The sequence below is a fragment of the Nuphar pumila genome, chromosome 7 (genome assembly GCF_984573655.1).
Source record: "Nuphar pumila chromosome 7, dmNupPumi1.hap1.1, whole genome shotgun sequence".
Classification (NCBI taxonomy): Eukaryota; Viridiplantae; Streptophyta; class Magnoliopsida; order Nymphaeales; family Nymphaeaceae; genus Nuphar; species Nuphar pumila.
Genome location: NC_143255.1, coordinates 112,242,666 through 112,260,352, shown reverse-complemented (window position 1 = coordinate 112,260,352; position 17,687 = coordinate 112,242,666). Strand labels below are relative to the sequence as shown.

Genomic DNA, 17,687 nt, shown 5'->3' with positions numbered 1-17,687 from the left:
TCGAAGAAGGTGATCTTCTTTGATTTCAAAAAACTTGAAGGCACGCTTTTCGAGGAATGCAAGAGAGGGTGAATCGCAATTCTTCTTTTTCAACGAGGCTTTGATACCATGTAAAAGTATCTTCAACAAGATACTTTAGTTGATAACGCAATAACTTTGAGAATAAATGTGTGAACATACACACAACAAGAACACTTGTGCACAACAAGCACAACACACGGAATCACAAATGTGCAATTGCACTCATAAGATTCATAAACCACTAAAAGGTTGGGCTATAATCCCAAAACCCTTAAGGAAATACAAGAGGAGCTGCCCATATTTATAGGGCTTTTAGGAGGCATTGAGAGGGGCTCCACATAGTCGTTGGAGCCCCTCCAACGGTCACAAATGTGACCGTTGGAGGGGTCCAACGACTAGTGGGTTGGGCCCCTCCCAATGCAAGTACAATGCATTAAATGAAAGAAAAAGAAAAAGTAAAAAAGAAAAAATACAAAACCATATTCACGAAAATGAATATGTGTAAAATACCTAAACTACCCTTAGCAATATATATATTTTATATATATAGGTAGATACATATACATATGTAATATATGTATATGTATCACCTTATATATATAAAATATATATACGAAATTACAACATATTTTAACACAATGAACGTGAGACACAATAATGTCAAGTGTCTTTAAACTTGGTTCTTTTTTATCAGATCAACTTGGGCTAAATGGTAATGCAGCCCAACTGTAGGCATGGTCAGACCTTCACCAGATGGAACTTTAGAAACGACTATTGCTGTTGAGACTTAACCATCACAGGATACTACCATGTTTGGATCCATCCATGTTTGACACCCACCTTCTTGTTGGGTTTCATTGGATTTCCGAGTGTTTGTATCAGCTCTTTATTTTGGAAAAAACAAGAGCTCAGTTTTTATCATAAATCAAGTCACTGTTCACAATGGGTGAAAACCATGAATAAAAAAATATTCTCTCTTCATGAGTGCAACACTTGGAAGTTGTCCCTAGACCATCTAGATATGAAATCAAATACAAGATACAGAAAGATGTAAATCAACATATGTCGCAAAAGAATATACACAAGAATATTCACTGAACTTCGATAAGGCCAGAAGTCCACTCATCATTACGAAAGCCATATGAGTGGTTCTTTCGTTGGCAGACAAATAACTAAAAACTATATCAACTTGATGTTAAAAAATGTGTTCTTGCATAGGGAGCTATATAAGGTGTAAATGGAACATTCTCCTCGATATCCCAAAGATGATATGCATAGCTATATATGGACTAAAACAAGCTTCATGTGCATGGTTTGAGACTTTCAATGCAGTCAATCATGTGCTCTATTGGTTTTGTTTGCAGTCCTTGTGATTACTCATTAATCACTATTCACCCATCATGAAGCATTAGAATTTTTGTTTACATGGGCAATATTGTCATTAAGGAAACAATGAGCAAAACATGAAAAGGTTGAAAGATTTTAAATCTCTCCAAATGAAGGACTGGGTTTGTTATAGGGATGGCAGTGGACCGGGGGAAAGCGGGGCCCCGCCCCGCCTCGCCCCGTTTGGACCGGGGATGAAGGGTATGAAACGGGGATGGAGGCGGGGACGAAGGTTAAAATCCATCCCCGTCCGGGGGTGGAGGCAGGGATGGACGTGCACTTTTCCCCGCCCCGCCACGATCCCCGCCCCAACCCTGCCCCGACCACTTTTCCTCGCAATATCCCCGCCCCGCCCCGCCTCATCCCCGTTTGAACCGGGGATGGAGGACATGAAACGGGGATGAAGGCGGGGGTGGAGGATAAAATCTTGAGGCGGGGTGGGGGTGGAGACCTTGTCCCCCGCCCCGCCCCGCCCCACTGCCATCCCTAGTTTGTTATAGTATTTTCTCGGAGCAGATGTTGATCACACCAAAGATGGGCAGATGTTGGCACAACAAAAATACGTATTGGACCTACTACATGAAAATGGGGATGGCAGAATGTAAACCAATGAAGACTCCCACAACATTGGATATTAGATTGGAGAATGATCAAACACAAGATGATTTTCTTAAAGAACCAAAAAAATTTAGTATGATGATTTTCTTAAAGAACCACAAAATTTTAGAAGTATGGTTGGAGAATTGCAATATTTGACATTTACTAAACCAGACTTGGTTTATTCAATAAACTAAGTTTCTCAATATATACACTCCCCAAGAAAAACAGTTAAAAAATGGTTCAATATATCAAGAATACTATAAAAAATGGCTTCACAAGTTCACATATAAGAGAATGTCATATGGCCCCTCCTCCAAAATGTCTTTAGCAGCGAAGGCTTATATTTCAGATGCTGATTAGGCAAGTGATCCTTTAACTAGAAGATCTGTGATAAAATATGGGATGTTATAACGATCACATTTGATATCCTAGTCAAGTACAGTAATGCATGTCGAGTATAGAGCAATGGCAGCAATTACAACTAAAAATACTCTAAATTCGGCATCTTTTGGTTGTGTTACACCAAAAGGTGGAGAAATGTCTGCCCTATTATGATAATAAAAGTGTGATTGCCATTTCAACTAGCCCAACACAACATGGTAAATGAGCATGTTGAATTGCATTTAGAGGAACTCCCAAGCATTCTGTAGTCTTAGATGTGTCCATTTCAATGGAATGGAATGGATAGATTACTCTATATCTTGATGAATCATTTCTTAATGAAAAAGAAGATTCTGTAAACACTTGCTCAAAATCTCACTTATCAGATTTCTTTGTGGAAAAATCATCCACAATGGACCAAAGAATTGACCATGATATATTTGATAAATGCATATCATAAAAAAGGATACAAATTTGTAACTGCTACTTAGTACGGGAAAGCAGGTACAAAAAAGTATCTAAAATGATGAAATTTGCATACTTGCATCCTGCTGAAGTAAGGAACCATGCCATATATGTCTGGACTAAGAAAATCAAGGTACGTACAGAACCAGGGCACACAAATAACGGATTCCTCTTTAAGAAAATGGAATGACAATACTCTTTCACATTGCGGTCGATATAATAATTTTAAAAACGTTCAGATTTACCATTTTCTACATGTATTTTCCCATCTATCAGGTTCACCATCTGATCCGGCACCCAGATCACCAAGGTCTTGGAAATCATCAGGGTCCCCCATTATGTCATCAAGAATACTCTTTTCCCTTTTATTGCCCTTAGGAGTAGGGGATGCCTCGACCGGATTGATTGTGGAAACCACAGAAGGCAGTACGGCATTGCCATCAGGATCGGCGTGGGCCAGGAGACCATCATCGACGTTTACCCCGCTTCTCCGGAAAGCAATCTTCACGCCCATGACTCCAAGTTACTCATACCTCCATACAACACTAAGCCTTCTCCGCTAAACTACGAGCACAACAAACAAAACAACCCGAATTTTCATACCATCAAAAGAGAGGGAGGGCAAAAACCCTACCGCTGGATAACAAAGGGTGCATCGATTTGGTGAAACGATAAACCGTTCAATCCAACCCCATTTTTTTCCCAAATAAACCCGACGAACACAGAAAAGAAAATCTTGCCCTAGTTCACCAACCACACTAGATTAACAAAAGAAACCCCAATAAAAAACAAAATTCACGATTAAGATGCCAACAAAAACCTCTATTTCGGGAAAATTCAGCACGAAATCATGAGAGAAACCGAACACAAACTTTCCCAAATGCCCCAAACAGAAGTTACAGAACACACAACAAAAAGAAAGGGAGGAAGAGACTTGCCTTCTCATTGCCCTGAACCTAAGAAGAAAAAAACCAAAAAAATAAAGGAAAGCAACGAGTCTGAGTTGAGAGGACGAACCTGAAGCAGCAAATCGAAGGGATGAGAGCGAGCGTGTCCGAGTTCATGGGGACACGTCTCTCTCTCTCTCTCTCTCTCTCTGATCGAACCCAAATCTTCCTTTTCTCTCTCTTCAGGCTTTCAGCCTTCCTTCGAATGATACACGGAACCGGATTCGGACTCCGACCCGGACCAGGTTTTCTCTCTCTTCAGGCTTTCAGTCTTCCTTCGAATAGCACACGTATCCAGATCCGGAACCGGACCAGGTCCGGATCTCAGAGATTCGAACACACGTGAAAAATGGGTTACTGATCTGGGAAAAAGCCCAGGTGGGGCCCAGTGCCTCCGATAAGGACCAGAAAAAGTGGAAGAGGAAAGGGGTCAGGTCTGATCCAAATCCAAATGCCACGAACTTCGAGTTGCTGACATGACTCAAAGATCAGGTTTTTGGTCCATATCCAGAGATGTTATCGGGTTCAGGCAGGCCTCTGAATGCGTGCTAACCGTGCACCATCAAGTAGGGATGTCAGTGGACCTGGGAGAAATGGGCCCCACCCCGCCTCACTTATTTTGGACCAGGAAAGCAGGACATGAAACGGGGACGGAAGTTAAATTCAAAACCCATGCAGAGATTGAGGTAGGGATGGATTTAAGCTTTCTCATGACTGTCTCATCTCCACCTTGCCCCCACTCGGCCCCCACCCTCAATCCTTTTTTAAGGATGGCAATGGACCGATGGAAAATGGAGTCCCGCCCCGCCTCACTCCATTTGGACCCGGGGATGGAGGACATGAAACAAGAATAAAGGTTAAAATCAAAACTCGTGCAGGGATGAAAATGGAGATGGAGGTCAGGATTTTGATACGAGACGAGGGTGGAGACCTTGTGTAATGCCCCAAATATTTAACTCAAATTTTTTTGAAATAAATTTTCTTTTTAAACCACAGCGGAAATATTCTATTAATCCCTCGATCAAATAATTTAGATGAGTTAGAGGTGATAACACAAATTCAATATCATTAGGCGAATTAAAGTCTTGCCTTGAAATATATTATAAGTCATAAATAATATAATTAATGAATTCAAAGTTAGAATTTCTCAGGACATCCAAAGAATATATAGTCTCATGGCACTGTCTGCAGCGACGACCGCAATTACCCTGGTATATTTATTTGTTTCCTAAAAAATAATAATTTAGATATGGGTCAAACTACATTTCGTCTAAGTAAGAAGCATAATATCAATATGAATGTGCTCAGTGTCATGTGTACAAGTATATGTGCAACACATTGATATCAGAAATGTCAAATATTCAAACAAGTTTTGAACGTACAGTTCATCCAATACAAACCTTTCATGGTTTAATATATAAAAGAAAAATATTAATGAGTGACACATCATATGAATAAATCACATTTTTGTTATAACAATTTTGACTGTAAAGGAAATCATTACTAAACTACGCATCACATGAATGGATCACAATCATATTATAACAAAGGCAACATCAAACATTGTATGTGTACTTGAAGACTCTCAAATGTATTCTAACTTTTTATTCTACTTGTTAATTTTCATGTGGGTACACACAGGCATTCGACATCATAGCGAACCGAGATCACAGGAGGGTCTATTATGCTTTTCAAATTAATACCCTGTATGATTAGCTGTACGGATATCCAAAGGGGACGGTTCACGATCGATAGAGTACTCTCCGGTGGCTATAACTAGAAATAGTATGAACCATGTTAACTTTTGCAGAAGACTTGGATTTACCACTTATGATGCATTGGTAGTCCTGACCCCCTAACTCCGGGGACTGAGGATCGAGTGAGATGCCTACATCTCACAAAAACATAATTGTCCCATAGAGCTTGTATCATCTACCATCTTCAAGGTAGACCATGGGTTCGGTAACATACACCGTCTTTTAGGTATACCCAGAACCCTGAGAAACCGGTAACATATACCATTTCTAGGTATACCCAGAATCTTGAGAAACTGGTAATGTATACCATCTTTCAGGTATACCCATAATCTCGCAGTTAGGTTATATGTGCATATATTACATTTTTGTTTATTTCTTAGTTGATTCATGGCACCATAAAGATTTTTCAAAATCCCAACCCACACTTGGGGTGATCTCAGTGTATACACATACCAAATCAATGCCCAATAGGCACCAACAATAATTCGTCTAAGTCGAGTACTTATACTTGTAGTATTTTAAAACTTCATTTCTAAGCTAGGTTGTATGTTTCGTACCCCACTAATCATGCACTCACATGACATGTCTCAAGTATAACTTCTCATAAGTGCTCGTATAGCACTATAAAGGTTATGCGAAACCCCAAGCTCGATTTTGAGCTTTCACATGATTATGGCATGGCAAATGTCCTTTATTAGACAATTTTTTGACAGAACAAGCATATATCAACCAACACAAAACATGTCATAATATTTGCATACAATCACAATTCAATTTATATATAAATTAATTAGCATTATAAGTGCCCTTATGACACCACAAGGGTTCTGCATGCTCAATTTCAATTTTATACTATCACGTCCCTGTAGTTTTTTTCTTAATTGTGCAATTATAACAAAATCTGCATTTAACAACATGTGGTTTCTGTATTGAACATTGATTGCAACATTCATATGTCAACCACTTAAAAAAAAACCATGGGCAACATGGATACGTCATTGATATCTCATTCATTTTTCACATTCATCAACACATAACATTTTTTTCATAAGCATATAATAAAAACCATCATGCTATTTAAATATGTGCATTGCAATGAGTTTTGCCATAACCGATATATGTGCACATTAATGGGTTTCCTACCTACTCTGAATATGTACATAATAGTGAATCTCTGATGTAATATATTTTTCACTTTCAGGGAAGTAACATGTACAATTATTATTTTCTATACTTCACAAACTCAAGAATGAGATAAACATATATTTCGGGAACAGACAGTGAAATGTGCAACTTTTGCAAAAATGTGTCTACGTATACTATGATGGCCAAAACCATCCAATTTTTTATTTTTCTTTAGATTGACAAATAGAACAAGAATATATATACAATTGAGGTTTTGTGAACTCGAGCATTTATCATTTATAAGGTCGTACCGAACCTTTTCTCTCAAAATATTTTATCATATATATATATATATATATATATATATATTCTTTAAACTGTAGTTGGGGTGCGATGAGTCATAGACCTGCTCATAGTTCGAGGCAGCCACAACAGTCAGACCTGCTCACAGTCTGTACCGAACACTTATAAGTGCTCGCATGGCCCATAAAGGGTCTACGAAACCGTATGCTTGTATATGCTCATTTTCATCCCATGACAGCCAAACAATAGAATAACCGGTCTTACAACATTTTGTCGGGTTTCAATCAGAACGATCACCCCTGCAGAGTGTACAACCATAGTTTGAGTATACTCGAATTTAAAAGAACTCTGTTGCCATCTCTCTCTCTCTCTCTCTCTATATATATATATATATATATATATATATATATATATATATATATATATATATATATATATATAAACCTTCGATATTGGTACTACAACAAAAATCACTTTGCACTAGATTGGCCCAACCAAAATCAACAGAATGTGGGACGAAGGACGGTAAATGCTATCAAGATAGAAGAGACGCCCGCAGAAGAGGACGTCAAAATGGGGGCCTTATAATGGTGAACGCACTAGAAGGATTCACCTTTGCAGTGCCCATGGTCAAGAATGAGTTAATCTACTTAGCGGGGACTATCAATGGAAGGGCTACTAATGCGATGGTTGATACGGGAGCCACACATAGCTTCATGGCTCAAGAGGAAGCCCGGAGATTGGGCTTGCAATGGGATAAAAAACCCAGTCGCATGAAGGCCATCAACTCAGCTGCGCAACTCATCTATATCTCTATCTATCTATCTATCTATCTATATATATATATATATATATATATATATATATATATATATTTTTCCACATATACTTATGCATATGTTGACGGGGCACTGGCAGACCTCTACCAGTCCTACTGCACACCCATCACTAAGTGAACACCCAGCGCCTTGACACCTGATAGTATATACCACCAGATTCAAAGAGGTATGCCCGGCTGCGGCAGACCTGCTGTCTGCCATAACCCACAGCCTACAACACACATGCTTCACCTGTAGTGTCAGCACCTATAATGCCAGCCGTGCCAACAGCACCCGCAGGGAGCAACATGCTCTGTTGTGCAAGCGGCATCCAATACATGGCCCGCCCACCTCAGGTCACATCGAGTCAACTCAGATCAGGCTGAGAACCGGTCGACCAACATGGTCGGATATGCCCATGGTCGTGAAAGGCACCAAGAAACGAGGCTGGTGTCAAGCCGATCTCTGCCCATTCTACATTTCCATCTCATTTCCTAATAGATACTCACATTTTTTTTAAGGCAATATGGGGTTAGGCAGATCCCCACCCGTTGCACAACATACCAAATGGGGTTTGAACTTGCAACGTCCCAACACCGAGTGACGTGCACTAACAGCTCTATCAAACAGGAGAAGCACGTGTGGGTGTGGGTGACATTAAATAAACTAAATCAGCTACCCATTGTATGACTCACAACCATGCAAATGGGGTTGTTGCAAAAATTATGAATTCTTTGAAATGGTTCAAAACATCTAAACCTTACATGCAGCAAGCACACCCATGGATGATGCAAAACAAAAAAAACATGTACATATTTCTAAGAATAATGCAAAAGGGACCACGATTATCATGCATGGACTCTAGGTTTTATTACATGTACATTTTGATGTAGTTTTCATTAAATAAGGACTATATCAAACAAAACTTAATGTAGTACAACAAGTAACATTTGTCTATACCATACTTCTTCACCTTGAGTTGTGGTTTTATTAAACATGAGTTTGTAACTATCAACTTGCATATGCTTTCATACCCAGAAAAATAACGTGCTTCTTAACATGATCACGTTGCATGGTTGCAAATAGAAAAGAGCATCCTTTGCAATATGAGTAAATCAGTATGTGTGACATCTAATTTCATCAGTCCGTCCAAACCTATTAAAAAAATTACTATGTGAACCAATCAGTAGGCATGACGTCTAGCTTCATCGGTCCGTTAAAAAAACTGATTCCCACTTTTTCCATATAAACATCTTCAATAAGCGCGAATGTGTTCCTTTATAAATATGGCAATTTAACAACTTATAAACAAATTTCTATGCACCCAAATCAATATGCATGAACATTTTATATGACGGTGCAGAACCATATGATAAAAAAAAGGAATCAAGTGGTGGGTTCATTCAGAACGTATTTGCATGAACATTCAAAGCATAAATGAAATACCTACTAGGAATCATCAGGATTATTATATATATATAGGTATATTATAAACAAAAAATGTTGTCTATGACATGGCGATCTGGACTATGTCTATAATCTCCATATTAAGGGCAGATCGACATCCCACGATAGGAGATTCAACTGCAGCCTATGCAACGAGGATTGATTTGATCTTCCATCCACCCTTTCTATTTTAAATGGATGTATGCATTTTCATACATGCGTAGGGTGTTGCAGTATACTTGTGCTACAGGGCACTAAATACATGCACAAAAATATTATACCCCTTACCTTAGTTCGGAGAATCGAGCCTGCGGACAACTTTGCTTCCTTCCTTCTCGATTGGAGCTCCACGTAAGGTGATGAAAGAAGATCCACACAACAACAATGGGGGTCTTTGGTGGGCTGAGAGAGAGAGAGAGAAAGAGAGAGAGCAAAAATCGTGGATTCACGATTTGCTAAAAGGGCTCCTCCCTATTTTAGCTCCATCTAATTAGGGTTTTTCAAAACTTTTTGAAAAAAAGTGGAAACGTCCCCTCATACACGATCTCCCTATTTTTTCTAAAGTTCCATTCAACTTCGCATGTTGCCTCTCCTAAATTGAATATTTGTTTTTTCAACTTTTTTTTTTTCATTTTTGGTATCCTTCTTACTCTTGTGGTGAGGGCTCTCCTAAAAACGTGGAAAAGGAGAAAAAAACATATTTACCTTTTAATATTCCCACGTTACCACTTGCTCTTTGGAATGGCAAAAATGTAAGAGTTTTTAGCCCTACGTTTTCACCTTTTTTTTTGAAAAAGGTTCAAAATGATATAGTGCAAAAAGCCATGTGTAATGAGGGGTTTCAAATTAAGGTCAGACCCCAAAGGGACAACAAACCCCACCACTGCACCATGTTGCATTTCATTGCAAGTTATGTGACTTTTATTTCCTTTAAAACCGCCTAGGCCTATTTTCGAATTTTATGTAAAAAATAACAATGATTTTCGTTGCAAGTGCGCACAGTGGGTTTTGAACCTGCATCAAACCCCAAGAGGTAACAAACTTCCCCACTACACCACACTCTCTTTCATTGTTTGTTTTGGCAGAATTAATTTATATAAGCTTTTGTTTGACGTTTACCTTTGACGGGCTTCCACGTTTTTAAGTAGATCCTCCTGACTCCTCTTACACACCTACGAAATTTCATTAATCGCTTTCCGGGTCTTGAATAAGGTTTCACAAGATATTTGGATCTATCGAGATCCAATTGCAATCGGGTTGGGATTCGGATCTCAAGTCCGAGTTGGGTCTAAAATATACTTTAGATCTTCTGAACTCTCTAACTAGATTTTTGGATCTTGATTAAGATTCAATCGTGTTTGGATCCATTGAGATCCAATTGAATTTAAATTGAATTTCAGATCCATCAAGGATCCGAATCCACTTATCCTAACTGAATCCAATTACTAGATTCATTTGATCTTATTCGGATTAAAGATCCATTTGGATCAAATCCATATCATACTATCATATTCATTTTAAAGATTTTTAATATTTATTTATTTTGATCATTATCAAAATTTTGCAGGTTTTACACCTTGTCCCTTGCTCTTGTCCACTGCCATCCCTACCATCAAGTATGATCCTGATCTCGCTTGGAGCTGGACTTGGTATGTATATTTTCAACCCAGATCTTGAAAATGGATAGGATACCATAGGATATCCAATCCTCATTTGGATCCTTAAAGTAAGATCAGAATGTGTGTTCAGATCTATTCAATTGAATTATTTTCAAATTATAAGGGCGTCAAAAAGTTCTCAAAAAACAAAAAAAAAACGTCAAAAAATTGCCTTTACTATAGTAAGTACAACAGGCAGAAGCAGCGCGACTAGGTCTCTAATCTTGTGGGCATTTTTTTTTGGGTAAAAAAAAAAGTTAGCTTCAATATTGTAAGTTCAAACCCGAATTCAACTCTAAGGTGCTGGTACTAGGTCCAGACATGTGTCCAACCATATTAATAGAAAAACCACACCCCAGTCCTATAAGAATTACACAAGCTAGACCCGATTCATACCAAGCAAAAAATTATTTTTATGCTTCTTGCATTATAAATTTGATCTTAATTAGAGCTCAGGTCAAACCTATATCTCGTATGAAATTTCATAATCCATATCAGGCTCTAGGGATGGCAGTGGATCGGGGCGGGCCGAGGCGGGGGACAAGGTCTCCACCCCCGCCCCGTCTCTAAAATGTAACCTTCATCCCCGATCCACCCCTGTGACGGGGGAGACTTTGGACCTCCACCCCCGCCCCGTCTCAACATTCTAATCCCCGTCCCCATCCCCGCCCCACCCCGCCCCACCCCGCCCCGCCTCCGTCCCCATCCCCGCCCCGCCCCCGCCCCACCCCGCCCCACCCCCGTCCCCATCCCCGTCCCCGTCCATGACCATGACTTGTATATAATTTAACTCATACATAAAATATTACATTCATTTTAGCATAATATCATTGAAAAGTATATTTTTTATTTCAAGTCCATGATGTTAAAAAATTCTAATAACGTATATGTCTGAATGCCTACACATGGAAAATTGGAAATATGTTTCATAGCTAAAACACTTTGCACAGTCACAAGAAATGTGTTCCCTTTACATGGGAAACTTGCTTTTCCGTTGCATGGAAAATACATTTCCCTTTGTATGGGGGAAACATTTTTCTCCAAAATTTCTTAGAATTTCCCAAACATTTCAGAAATGATGCATTCAACATTCAAAAAAGGGTTTCATGAGAAAAGTTGCATCAAAGGCATTAAAAGTAAATATGGAAACTGCTCCATCAAATAGCATGCCAAGGAACAGTGAAAATTGCACTGACCAAATATCCCAAGAGATAATAATCCAATCTATTAAAGAACAATTTTCAATTTGACCAAGACAATGCCCATGGATGCAAGGGACAAAAGTTCGATGCTGAGTAAAGAAGATATCCTAAAGCACAGTAAACAAAAATAAAAAAAGAAATCAATTCAAAGTGCAAACCTTCTTAAGCTTCTGTAGAATGGATTCTTCATAAGCATGGAACCCAGCACCAACAAGATTGAAAAGATCTGAAAGATTATCAACCTCGTCTGACTTCTTCTCAAAAGGGCTCAATGAAACAGTTGCAATAGGGCAAAGAGGGCGAACGCGCAGAGCGTTTAAATCATCAAAGCAGGAAAGGAAAAAGAAAAGAGGGAGGAGATGGCACCACAAAGGAGGCTCACGACAGTGACACAAGGCAGCGACAGAGATGGAAGGAGGGAGAGATGGTGTCGGCCAACAGTGCCCGGCTCCAACGATAATGCAAATGAGATGGGGAAGGGGAAGAGGCGACGGCCCGACTCGGCGGCTCCAGGGTTAGGAACTTAGGGAGTTAGGGTTAGTAAACAGTAAGAGAAAAATATAAAGGGTTGGGGGCGGGGATGGGGCGGGGCCAAGACGGGGATGGGGCGGGGCGGGGGAACGTGCCAGTCCATCCCCACCTCCATCCCGGCACGGGGATGAATTTTAACCTTCATCCCCGCCTCCATCCCCGTTTCATGCCCTCCATCCCTGGTCCAAACGGGGCGAGGCGGTGCGGGGCCCCGCTTCCCCCCGGTCCACTGCCATCCCTATCAGGCTCTTCAGATTAGTCGAACCTTACAAGTTTGACCCGGATTTTTAACTGTTATTTATAATCTGGATCCTATTGGACCCACTACGGATGAATAGTGGGTCATACCCGACCATTGACAACCCTAGCTTGGTTTATGATCCAGTACGGGTGTCCTGATATCATTTGTACATGGCCCTTGTGTTGATTTGTTAACTAGAAAACATGCTTTAAATCATATTGTTTTGATGCAAAACCTACAATTTCCACAAAATGTTGATGCATTATAGACCATCTTAATTTTTTAAATTTCTTAGAGAACTTAACATTAAAATCTTTTAATGCGAATCAAGTTGTTTGATAAATAAACTATGGACGTTACATTTGCACATAATCAATATTTGTATATACATAGAGAGAGAAAAAAAGGGACCCTCCATCGCTTGGACGGTCCAATATCTACAGGGCATCCTGAACCATCCGATTGTGGGCAATGGGACGGTTCAGATTAGCGTATATATTGGACATCATCCCCCTCCCCCTAGCCATTGAGTTGAATTGCTTGACAACAGCACCCTGTGGCATCATTAGTAAAAAGGTGGCCTCCTGGCATTTTACCAACCACGGAGAGAGAGAGAGAGAGAGAGAGAGAGAGAGAGAGAGAGAGAGAGAGAGAGAGAATCTGGAGCATCTGATTGCCCACAATCGGATGGTTCAGAATGTGCTAGAAATATCGGGACGGTCGTCTCTCTCTGTATAGATAGTCATTAGAATATGAGAACTATTATGGAAATCTCAATTTTCATGGTTTTTTGGTTTTCTTTTATTAATTCTAATCGTATGGATGTGATCTACAAGCTTGGTTTTATAAGAACCAGCTATCGAATCATCCAATTATAATCCATAAACAATATTCTTTTAAGGCTTAAAATCAACAACTCGTAATTTTCATAAAACCTTTTCCATAACAAATGCATGATCCAATAGTTGATTCATAACAAATTCACCAAGTCAAACACATCTACAAGCGTGGAACCAAATAATTTGCATAGGAAGAGCCAACCACACGCACAAATATATGAAGATTTTCACCTCCTATGAAAATCTCACAAAAAGTTTCACAAACTTAATGACGTTTGTGGACACCAATTCTTATCTAACCCATTGACTAGAATGGCACAAAATTTTGACCAAATCAAGCATTTTACTAAAATTGTTAGGCCAAAACCCACAGTTAGGCTTTTGGCAATTAAGCTAAATAGGATTGTAAGCACAATTTAGTCTAGAGTCATTTGCTTAATTATGCAATTAAGCATGTTCATTTAGCATGGATATATATATATATATATATATATAGTGAGAGAGTCACTAGAATATGAGAACTACTAGGTGGATTGGGCATTTTCAACACTTTTTTTGCAAATCCAACCATGTAGATTTGCAGGGGCAGAACCAAGGGGGGCGGGTAGGGGCCCTAGCTCCCCAAGAGTTGACCTTGTATAGGCCTCCCAAGAATAAAAAAAAAAACAGCCTTGCTTTTCTTTTTTGTACGTAGAGCAGGTTGTATCCCTCAGATGAATTTATTGTGTGCAGAAAAAGTGATGTATTATCATGTTGATTGTGGTTTATGGGTCAATAGAATTTCACTTCAATCCAAAGTGTCTCATCAGGCCTTGTTTGGAAACTAAGAGCTGGGATAGGAGTTAATGCATTTGGCAAAAACTTGGCAAAACTACCTTGCGGTAGAGGTTTGGAAACTGGTAGCTAGGATGGGTGTTTATGCATTTGGGATGTGAAGTCAGGTCCTCTCACCTTTATATTAACACTAAGGAATGAAATCCACAGCTACCATCTAGCTGCCAAATCTAGGATTCGACAATTCCCACTTCCTCAAATGGCACATTCTATCCGAGCTACTAGTTTCCAATGAGAGCCTCAAATTCAAAGGAATATTATGCGTTCAAAAAACATGACTTCTTAGTTCTTATAGGGTTGCACTATCGTAAACAAAGGGGTCTTAAAGTAATATCTAGACTTGCATTTGGTTCAAACAAGACTCAACTTGTATTGCCCCAAAATTTTAATCTAGGATTTTTTTTAAAACATTAATTTCAATTATACAATGGTCTTACTAAGGCTACGCTCCAACAATACCAAGTACTAGACAGTCTGTCTGAGCACAAGTGTGAGCATGTCTTAGCCTTCTAATACTAGGTCCAATATGAAACCACTAAAGATCAAACTGATTGACTACTTTACATCAGGGATCTACTTTGTTAAACAATGAAAACATTCTTTTGGTTAAAAATCTCAAGCAAATTATAGGTACATCAACAAAGTAACCGCGTCATTCATCAACCAGTGTAAATCCATCCATCCATAAATTTATAAATAAATGTTAAATAGTTTAACAATTTAAATCAATCATAAAGTGTTGCCAAAATACAAAATTTTCATAATCTAAATAATTGATTCTTGGCACACATCATAGCATCTGGCCATCGCTCCAGAATATCTATTAATTACTTATATGATTATAACATTAGAGTCAGACTCATTCCAAGTCTCAGTAGGATAACACCAACAATGCATATACATACAGTATCAGTCATACATGAAACATGCTTTTCAAAACAGTAATTAGGTTATCCATCAAACATATATACATATATTATATTTACATTCAGGCATTCAATATTACCAGAACACATTTACAATTAACATTTATTATTCAAGGTATGTTTGCAATACATATGCAGGTACAGATAGAATCAAGTTTATATAATCAGATATGCATAAGCAGATAACCAATGCATAAATAGTTAATCAATGCATGATCTTACCAAAAACATTAAAACATCCATGTATGAATGAGTAATTCCTTATCTATATTATATTTTCTTATTTAAATGATGCATGTTATGCCTTATCTACATGCACAATACAAGATTGTTTCTCTTTTTGTACTAATTTTGTGGGTACTACATAAACAACTCAATCTCAATGACAAAGGCATATGGTGCATATTCAAACAACTTGTAGATTATTAACCTGGCCTTGCACACATCTCTGTTCCTAGATTTGAGGCAATTCAATGTCGAGAGAGAGACCCAAACCCTCAACCTGATATATTAGTATCCGTTTAGCTGAAGTACATACATATCACCCTGTGATTGCAGTGGTAATTGAAGTCCCCTATCAATCTATGGTTAGAGAAGCAACCTTTTGGGCTATAAAGTAACCCTCAGAGTCGAAGGGTACCACTTACCCTCTTCTTGTAAGAACAAAAGAATTAATTTACATTTTACATTTATTTTATTTTTTTTATTAATTTATTTTTTACACATTTAGCCCACCCATGGGGTCCATGGCCTTCAACTGAAGCTAAGCATTGCCTCACTTGGGACACAACATTGGTTTCAACAACCACAAGCTCCCTTCTAAGCATTCAAATATGCATACATCTTTCATGCCTTATAACACAATATAGCATCCATTCACATCATAATGCACATTATAATAGTATACTCATAAAATCTCATCATGAAATATAACAAAACATCATGCACACATTATATTCATGCTATGTATCAAAACCACATGTCATACATGCATTATAATATATAAATCATGCACACAAGCCAAGGTACAGTCCAATGCCATACATTGTACATAAATAAGTCAAAATCAGATAAACATGTTTGGTAAAATCTGTCGACATTCCTACACTAAGAATTTGGCCTTTAAAAAAATAAGTGTATTCTTATACGTCTTATCTAACTACATTTGAAAACCTCACCTCAAAATCATATCAGATGAATTTATAAAAATTCTGAAATGACAGTTTATTTTATGGTCATAAAGCAAACTTGTCTTAACGTGTCTGTTATTGTACGCTCAGATAAGGCATCTTAAACAATGAAATAAATTCAGAGAATTTTTTTAACATAATTTGATATGTCTAGAACAAGCAAACAAAAAATTAAGGCTAAATACATTATCAAATAAGAAATAAATACTATGTACCACATGCAATTCCTATTCCTGGATAGAACATAATTCAGAATAAAATGGTTTTCTCAGCCATCTTGCCTGATATTTAGTTTTTTAGACCACATGCATTTAGCATGTCAATTTTTTATTCCAGGTTCTTAGATATGTCAACAATCACCCATAAAAATCTGAGATCAAAATAATACATATTCAGGAGGTTATGACTTTTCCAATGGTTATCTATCAAAATAGGTTCACTGTTCAGGACAGATGCTCTATGTCATCCTGTAGAGGCCATAACTCCTCAACTCCAATCAGATGATGTGAAAGGTTTAGACTGAGATCTTTTTCTACATGGGTAGAGTATCCATAAATTTTATTATAATTAATTTATGCACCATTTAGGAGAAATAGAATTTACAAAAAGACTTATCAAATGAAAATTTCAGAAAAACATGCTATTTCAAGAAAACACATCAAGAATCATGCATACATCAAGATTCACCATGAAAACTCACCATAATGATTTTAAATTATTAAATCATCGTAAAATCATGCTTAACTACATATAAACATGCTTTAGATAGAGGTCTACAAATAATAACATGATTCTATATGAAACACATTAAACAACTCATGAAACATGGTTTTCCAAAAATTGATTTCTCGAAATTCTATTTTGGGTTTTGAAAAAATTAAAACATATCTCAAACTAGATCCTACTTAGATCTGGACCATTATTTGGTCATAAGATGCGTAAGGGATTCATCCCTATGCATGAATCATGTACCCTAGCCCGTACATACAATCAAAGTTGGTAAAACCCTACCTCAAA

General features: G+C 38.1%; 1 protein-coding gene across 3 annotated transcripts in view; it reads right to left on the bottom strand.

Moving 5' to 3' along the window:
- Positions 1–3,982, bottom strand: part of LOC149832961 (uncharacterized) — a 74,516-nt gene extending 70,534 nt beyond the window's left edge. For 2 of the 3 annotated variants that reach the window (XM_090014806.1, XM_090014805.1), the window contains exons 1-2: positions 3,871–3,964; positions 3,099–3,417 (exon numbers count right to left, since the gene is read on the bottom strand). In XM_090014806.1, the coding sequence (XP_089870932.1) occupies positions 3,099–3,367 (269 nt within the window). In that variant the 5' untranslated portion in view covers positions 3,368–3,417; positions 3,871–3,964. Of the gene's footprint in view, positions 1–3,098; positions 3,418–3,870 lie in introns of all 3 variants that reach the window. The other variant, XM_090014804.1, reaches the window with a different exon arrangement.
- Positions 3,983–17,687: the final 13,705 nt, after the last annotated feature.